General features: G+C 38.5%; 1 protein-coding gene across 1 annotated transcript in view; it reads left to right on the forward strand.

Moving 5' to 3' along the window:
- Positions 1-8,411, forward strand: part of epas1b (endothelial PAS domain protein 1b) — a 49,427-nt gene extending 41,016 nt beyond the window's left edge. Inside the window, exons 9-16 of the mRNA XM_056272469.1 lie at positions 565-773; positions 1,871-2,061; positions 2,152-2,265; positions 5,015-5,478; positions 5,559-5,655; positions 6,671-6,776; positions 7,492-7,632; positions 7,720-8,411. Of these exons, the coding sequence (XP_056128444.1) occupies positions 565-773; positions 1,871-2,061; positions 2,152-2,265; positions 5,015-5,478; positions 5,559-5,655; positions 6,671-6,776; positions 7,492-7,632; positions 7,720-7,871 (1,474 nt within the window). The 3' untranslated portion in view covers positions 7,872-8,411. The remainder of the gene's footprint in view (positions 1-564; positions 774-1,870; positions 2,062-2,151; positions 2,266-5,014; positions 5,479-5,558; positions 5,656-6,670; positions 6,777-7,491; positions 7,633-7,719) is intronic.
- The last annotated feature ends 717 nt before the right edge of the window (positions 8,412-9,128 follow it).

The following is a 9,128-nucleotide window of genomic DNA, read 5'->3' on the forward strand; positions in this document are numbered from 1 at the left end:
CTCTGCGCTTCTGCGTTAGTCATGCGTCAAGGGTTACTGTTTCGTCGTAAATCGATACGTACGGCCGTCTGCCGGAAGCTAGTTATTGTAGTTGGTTAAGTTTTAAATATGGATATTTTTCTTACATGAACGCATCGCTTCGCTTCAGAAGGCCTATATTAACCCCCAGAGCCCATGGGGCACTTTTAATCATGGATGGATGCACTTATGGACTTGTTCACTGCCATTATCAAGCTTGGAAGAGCCAGCACATTTTTTAATATAACTCGATTGAATTCGTCTGAAAGAAGAATGTCATATGCACCTAGGATGGCTTGAGGGTGAGTAAATCATGGGCTAATTTTAATTTTTGGGTGAACTATCCCTTTAAAGAGATGGTTCACCCAAAAATTAAAACAATGAATTTTTTTGTTTTTTTTGTGGAACATAAAAGGAGAAAGTTTTATGAATGTTCACACAACCCAAAACTCCTCCTTTCTCACTCAACTTTACTGTTACACTGCAATGTTGTATGTACGGTGACACAAGAAGCTATCAACCTTCAATTGTGCTCTCTTTTCATAGTGACGTTGAGGAGAAATCCATGGTCTTCTCTATGGACCAGACTGAGTCTCTGTTCAAGCCTCACAGTTTGAACAGTTTCTTCAGTCCAAGCAAAAGAGCCCTGGGCAGTGATCCAGGTGAAGCGCTCTTCACCAAACTCAAAGAGGAGCCCGAAGACCTCACCCAGCTGGCACCTACACCCGGTGACACCATCATCTCTCTTGACTTTGGTGAGGTTTTTTTTTTTTGCAGTTTTGCGCCAATATGGGATTTGCAATGGTACCAATATCAGGGAACAGGGTGGCAGAAAGCAAATTAGACATATACAACAGCTGAATACTTAAAGGGATACTCAATTTTTTTGGGAAATAGGCTCATTTTTTGAATCCATTCAGCCGATCTCCGGTTCTGGCGGTACCACTTTTAGCATAGCTTAGCATACATCATTGGAGTGGACAAGACCATTAGCATTTCTAAAAAAAAATGACCAAAGAGTTTCGATATTTTTCCTATTTAAAACTTGACTCTTCTGTAGTTACATCGTGCACTAAGACCGACGGAAAATGTAAAGTTGCGATTTTCTAGGCTGATATGGGTAGGAACTATACTCTCATTCCTGCGTAATAATCAAGAAACTTCACTGCCATACCATGAGTGCAACAGGCGCAATGATATGACGCAGCGCCTGAAAATAGTTCCGTTGTGTTGACGGAAGGTGGCCAGAACCGGAGATCGGCTGAATGGATTCAAAAACGGTAAAACTCAACAGTTTAACCCTGGGGGAGTTGTAAAATGAGCCTATTTCCAAAAAAAGTGGAGTATCCCTTTAAGAAATAATATACTTTTTTTTTTTTTTCAAAAGTCAAAAAATAAAAACAAAAGATATATAGGCCTACTATTGTTCAGAAGTTTGATGCAAGTTTGTTTTTGTTTGTTTTTTGTTTTGTTTTGTTTTAATTAAGAAAACAATACTTTTACTCTACAATGACATATTTATATTTATTTAAAAAAAACGAATTATTTTTTATTAAAATACAGTAAAAATTGTAGTGACATAGTGTCTAACCTTCCTGACAATAATTATCTAATTAAATAATCTTTATCTTCCTATTATTATTTTAGCATTGAGATAAAAAAAAGATTTCAAGATTGACCCAACAATAACCGTTGTTAAAGTGGCAAGCAGGTGCAGGGTTATCAGCTAGTGTAGACTGAAAAAGGCCAAAAACCAAAAAAAAACAGTTAGTTAATCACCCCGGCTGATATATTGGTCGATCACTGTTTTTAAGCCACATCTGACTTCCTACAATACAAATCTTTTCTTCAGGTGGGCCCCAGTATGAGGAGCACCCAATGTACAGCAAAGTGTCTTCTGTTGCTCCTCCTGTTTCTCACTCTATTCATGACGGCCACAAGCCGAGCTATGCTGGAGACATGCCCAAGATGGCCGCCACTTTCTCTGTGCCTCAAGCTCCGCCTCCCAGTAGTGCTACTCCCAGCCTGAGCAGCTGCTCTACGGTAAACTCAAATACTAAATCTTCTTATCCTCATATATTTTGTTGATCGCTGTTCGGTATGTCTTCAATGCATATCTTATATATTGAACAGCCCAGCAGCCCTGGAGATTACTACACCCCAGTGGACAGTGAGCTGAAGGTGGAGCTGACTGAGAAACTGTTTTCCTTGGACACACAAGAGACAAAGACTACCTGCAACCAAGAGGTTAATGCATATTCAGTCTGTAACATTAATAACATTTTATTAATATTTAATATTTAAAGGGATAGTTCACCCAAAAATGAAAATTCTGTCATCATTTATTCACCCTCAGGTTGTTCCAAACTTGTATGATTTTTTTTTCTTTTTTTTTTCTGCTGAACTCAAAAGATGTTTTGAAGAATATGGGTAACCAAACAGTTGATGGGCCCCATTGACTTCCATTCCCTTTAATATCTTATATGTTTAAACATCTGCAGATGTTGCTTATGACTGCACACTGAAATTCTTTTCAAATAATTACAAAGAAACGGCAAGTAACGCATTCAATTACACACCAAATTTTGAAAAGTTTTCATACTCCAATTTTAAAAACGTACTCCAATAATCTTTTTTTTTTAACTTCAAAACATCTTTATTTCCAGTGAGACCTCTCTCTTAGTAATCTGCAATCAGTGGCTCAAGCTTCCGTTACTAGCTCTAAAATGACGTTTTGGAATTAGCAACACACACAATAGTGTTTAAAGGACAAAAACTTGACAAACGTCTTGAAATACATCAACTAAACAGTGTTTGGTGGTGTGGTAACCTTAGCATAAGTGGAATAATTGACTCCGGGCCTTTGAATTATTGGAAAAAGAATGCACATCCGTGAAAAACAAAGAAACACAAACTCTGCTTCGAGTCGTGACCGCATTACCACCTCGAGTGTGCATTATTTTTCTAATAATTCAATGGCCTGAGTCAATTATTCCTTACATATCTTGTGGAGTGCTCTCAGATAGTGTTGTTTTTGGCGGCCTGTTTTAATTTTAGTTTTAGTCTAGTCTTTGTGTCAAGCTGTCATTTTAGTTTTTATTAGTTTTAGTCACGTTCATACTCTTTTTAGTCTAGTCTAGTTTTAGTCAATGAAAATTGTATTTTAGTCTCTTTTTAGTAATGCAATTATATTTAACACAGTCAATATAGTATAAGTACCTAGTAGTAAAAATTTTCTTTTAGCCAAACCCATTTCAAACAATCTTATAGTTATCTTATTATATTATTGTGACCTTACCAGACTCAAGAATACATCCATTCCAGACACGGAAGACGCTCTGATTTGAATTTACAACATATTTATTTTACAAACCAAACATGTTAGAAGTAGCCTACACACACATGATGAAATGAAAGTTTTTCCAAATGTCATTTCTTCTTTTTCTCCCAAAGACGAATCCCTTTCTCTGTGTCAGACTTAACTTTGTTTGTTGTTGTTTATGCTAACGCCTGTTTCACACATACTCCGTTTGCAGTGCGTATGTGGTGCGTATTTTTCCCGCACCCATGTAGAGCCTATGCTTAGAGCGCTCACACCGCACGCGGATGCAAGGAGCGGTGCGTGCATAACAGCAGAGCAGAGATCTACACAGTACCTCAACAACGCGACATAATGGATGTAGGCTAAAAAGATTGATTTGAAATAAAAAATCGAGAATAAATGTTGTGATTGTGGTACAGCCGTAGATCAGTTGCGCACTGCAAACGCAACACACGTGAAAGCACAATATAGCGCGTGCTGCTCCTGCATACACACCGCAACACGCACCGCATACGCACTACACACAGAGTATGTGTGAAACAGCCGTAACTCACGCAGCTGCATCTTCTAAATAATGCCGCGAGTGGGGCTTGAGGATGTGAAGTGGCCTGCGTCTGCGCAGTGCGATCTGATGCAGCCCCTGAAGTGACACAGGAAACAGAAATGCTGCATAATAATAATAATGCAAGTAAACGAGACGAAATAACGTTAAATAACATTTCGTCTCGTTTTGGTCAACGAAAATGGAGACATTTTAGCATAGTTTTTATTTTGTAAACCACATTTAGTCTCGTTTTTATTCGTCAACAATATTGCATTATACATTTAATTATAGTCATCGTCACATGACCAGCATTTACGTTGTGTCTCGTCATAGATATAAACACTAGATGTCGCCTTGGCTACGGCAGTTCATTGGAACAAATGCGTCAATAGAGCCGCCATCTTGAAACAGGGGAACCCCTCATCAGCGTCAATGTAGGAAAAGGTCTAACGGAAATAAAATCACCATAAATCATCATGAATGCAATTTTCTAGTTGTTTTGGTTCGTTCCAACGGTCAGACATGTATTTATTATAGAGTCCAGAGAAATTAATTTTTTTTTTTTTTACATTTCACAATCTTGTGAAATGTAATCCCTTGCTGTCTGGTTTTTAGATTTCGTTCGTGTAAACATCCATACGCAGCACAAAAGTCCGGCATCATCCATGAATTCAGCGTTACCTAGCTACTTTCTATGACAAGACCCCTGTTCCAAGATGGCGGCGGTTTTGACGCATGTTTAGAACCCCAAGGCGACATCTAGTGTTTATATCTATGGCGTCTCGTCTCGTTTTCGTCACGTGATAAAGGTTCGTTGACGACGATATTTAGTCATAATTTTCGTTGACGAAAGCAACACTACTCTCAGAGTATGTATTTATTTGTCATTTTAACTGTTGGAAACGGTGCGTAAAAGTGGATTTCAAAGATTTATTATCCCGTTGCGCCCTCTATAGGCTATGATCAGCGACTAGTCAACATCAAGCTCCAAGCATCATCACAGAGCATAAAAGTTGACTAGTCGATTAGTCTGTGCAACCTCTAGTCAATATTAGATTCAGCGGGGGAAAAACAGGTGTTGCATGTAGATTTTATTCTTTCTGACCATGACCTCTTCATGACCCTTCCAGACTGACTTGAGCGATCTGGACTTGGAGACGCTGGCTCCCTACATCCCCATGGATGGTGAGGACTTCCAGCTCAATCCCATCTGCCAGGAGGAGCCTGTATCTGAGGTCGGAGGCCTGGTAACTAACAAGCAGAGTTTCAGCAACATTACAAGCCTCTTCCAGCCCTTGGGGTCGCCTTTAGCAGATCCCTTCCAGCCCAACATGAGTTCAGGAGGGGATGAGCAGAGCGTCAACAGGGGATCTGTGGAGTCATGGCCGTCTGTTCCCTATAGCAGGGGTCCCATGCAGATGCCTCCTTACCATGATCCCGCCAGCACCCCACTGTCCTCTATGGGAGGGCGTCAGAATCTGCAGTGGCCACCTGACCGTCCATTACCCAGTAAGGCTGGAATGATGGATCCATTAGCTGCAAAGCGCTCTTGCCAAACCGTGCCAGCAAATCGAATGCCATCTTATTTGCAAAGGTAATTCTCCATATTACAGGATGTTTCTCTTGGTTCAGTCGTAGGATTTGCATTGGATGACACCTGTGTTTGTTTTGCAGGCCCGTCGAGAACTTTGCGCAGAACTACAGAGATATGAGTCCAGCTCGACTTGCTCTCGCTAACAGTTTCAAGCGCTCGTTCACGCAGATGACCACGGTTGGTTCATTTTAAACTTGAAATGGCATGATTTGCTAAGTTTTCAAATTTACACTTCCAGGCAAAAGTTTGGACAGTGCTTTCCACAGTTTAGAATGATAATAAATTCATGCTAAAATCTACTGGAAATTTGCAGTGACGACAAACTGTTAAACAAAAAACTAGCTCATATTTGATGTTGAAAGAGTTCCATTAGGCACATTTGACTGTCAATTTGTGAACACAACTTGGATAAGTTATAACAGGTAAACATGTCAGCTGTGTCAATTTCTCATTTTTAATAGTTATTTAGCCGATTTTATTGAATAAAACATTATTTGAAATGCACCTATCGTTCAATAGTCAATCAATAATAATTCAGTAAGCTTTGTGGATTTTTATATGAGACTAACACTGAGCTTTCAAATTCTGTCAATTTTAGAATGAAATTATAACAATAAATGCACTCTGTAATGTTGCGTGACAGATCATTGTAGTCGTAGTTTAAGCAGCATCTTTTCCTCTTTGCTAACACGAAATAAACAAGAATGAAGGTATGTTGAAAAAAAAAAGCCATTCAATGTCTATGCCTCATTAGTCAGCTAGAAAAAAATTACTCTAGAGAGGAGCATTTTGCAAAACATAGGAACAATATTTCAAAATTATAAAACAAATATTTGAAAAAATAAAAAGTTTAAAATTAAATAAAATGTGCCTTATATGTGCAATTGAAATGTTTATATACAGCTCAGTTTTATTTGAGTGTTGATTAAAATTAATTTGGTTTTGGTTTTCAGCTTAATGAAAACTTAAATTTCGGTTTTGGTAAAAAAAAATAATGTTTGTGCATCACTATTTTTTTAAGATCATGACAAATGTGAATTCAGTCTGGTCCAGTATATCCAAACATTTGCCTGATTGTATTGTGTATATATATATATATATATATTTTTTTTTTTCAATCCCATATTTGATCATTTTTATGTTTAAATGGTACGTCTTATAGTATAGTCTTATATCATTCTATATGTTTTAGGTTGAGACACCCGCCACTAAGTCACAACAGACAGCGTGGAAGAGACTTCGGCATGAGAGTTGTGCCGTCATGGAGAGGAAATCACTCAGCACTAGCGCTTTGTCAGGTATTACACTGAAGATTGATTATAAGTGGTGTTTTTAAGAAAACCTTTTAAAAAAACTACATTTATATACAGACAGACAGACACAGACAGACAGACAGACAGACACAGACAGACAGACACACACAGACAGACACACACAGACAGACAGACAGACAGACACAGACAGACAGACACAGACAGACAGACAGACAGACACAGACAGACAGACAGACAGACAGACAGACAGACAGACAGACAGACAGACAGACAGACAGACAGACAGACAGACAGACAGACAGACAGACACACACAGACAGACAGACAGACACAGACAGACAGACACAGACAGACAGACAGACAGACACAGACAGACAGACAGACAGACAGACAGACAGACAGACACAGACAGACAGACACACAGACACAGACACACACACACACACACACATTGTATGTAAACACAAATATATTGTTCCTATATATGTATGTGTGTGTATAAATAATGTAATGTTATGCTTTTTTAAGGGGGGCTTGAAAGTTTATGTTTTGATTTACCTTGTAGCTGGTTGGTTTGTTTCATGGTTTTCAACTATTTACGAAGACTTTTAAAAAATGAATGGGACAATAATTCCAGAACCAAGGCCGCTGAAAAGTTGCACTTTATAGCAAACTGTTAGAAGATTTTAGCAGCTGTCTCACAGAAAATGAATCAATAATCAAATTGATTTATACCTAGACAAAGACATGGCCCATAATAGAGGCATGGAGCACCAGCACAGGAAGACCCAGTTTTCGGATGATCAGGCAGCAAAGCGCTTCCGAGAACAGTGTTGTAACTATAGAGAGTTCAACATTCAGCCTTGCTCCAAAATGGATGGTGAGCTCTTAAATGATACAATCACACATCTGCACTTGTACTTTATGCACTGTTGATGCTGATTCTCTGAACTGGTTGTGTTGGCAGGAATTGCGAGTCGTCTTATCGGGCCCTCCTTCGAGACCTACTCTCTGCCTGAACTGACGCGTTACGACTGTGAGGTCAACGTCCCGTTGCAAGGCAATCTTCATTTGCTGCAGGGCTGTGACCTCCTAAGAGCATTAGACCAGGCCACTTAGACCAGTTTCTACATTAGCCCACAGAAATGCAGTCCCGCTTTACCCAACCCTATCGCTCATCTCACCCTCACCAACTTGACAATAACCATCCCAGCTTTAGCACACCTCGGCTTGTACGCGGTCATGCTTATACACCCTCTCACAGTCATACCGTACATACCTGACTGCATACATGACAAATGTAGCTTTGATTCTATTTTTATTGTCTACATCTTCATAAATTATATACATGTGCTATTTTTTTAGTTGCGAGACAGTTTCTGAACGAATTTAAGTATTTTTGGAGGAGTATAAATGTTTTGTTGTCTTTGGCTGTGTTTCTCTGCTTGTCAGATGATTTAATTGAAACTGCTTTTAGCATATTTATCTTATATTATCATATAGCATATCTCGTCTTTTTCTCTATGAATGTCGGAGAAAGCAAGAAAGAAAAAAAAAAGAATCTATTGTAAGCTACTTGTTTTTAAATGTTCTAACTACTTTCATTTGTTCTAACTTTCCTACCTCTGACACATCATTAAAGACCCCATGAGATCAAAATGTCAGTTTTGAGCTTGTCTATATGCTAGTGCAGTGGTTCCCAATCTGGAGTCCAAGGTGTGTGTAATCCAAGCCTCTTTATTAAATAATCAATAGTATTAATAAAAGTTGCTCTTCAGTCTGCATACACGTTCTGCTCTCCTTCCCCTCGCTTCTAAACACTTCCCTCACACAAATGGGTTCGTTCCAAATGAGGGGTTGCCAGATATCTCTAAAAAAGCAACCTGGTCTAATATATATATAATATATTGTGCTTTAGGTAGGAGATTGTATTCTCAAAACAAGCCCCTTAAAAATGCATTATAATAAGCAGAAATGGAAAACTGTTCCAGAAGAACAATTATAAGAGAACTGATATTACCAGTTCTCTACTAAATGAAAAGGCAGGAAATGTAATTTATCATGAATAAAATAGTTCAATGTGAAATATAAAAAATGATTGAATAAAAACAATCAAATGACATGGAGTATTATAATAAACCAACATATCCAATACGTAAGGAGAGGGGCTTCAATGACAAAAGGTTGGGAACCACTGTGCTAGTGTACTACTAAAAGCTAGACTTTTTTTTTTAGGAAAATGGAGAAACATATTGATGACATCATCCTGCACTACAACGATTTTTGTCCAATCAGATTCTCTGAATGAGCATGTCCTTCCCTCTGCAATCAGATAGTAAATAGCAAATCATGGTTCAAGACCGTAACATAACATAA

The sequence above is a fragment of the Rhinichthys klamathensis genome, unplaced genomic scaffold (genome assembly GCF_029890125.1).
Source record: "Rhinichthys klamathensis goyatoka isolate OS25496 unplaced genomic scaffold, OSU_Roscu_1.1 h1tg000338l_1, whole genome shotgun sequence".
In the NCBI taxonomy this organism is placed as follows: Eukaryota; Metazoa; Chordata; class Actinopteri; order Cypriniformes; family Leuciscidae; genus Rhinichthys; species Rhinichthys klamathensis.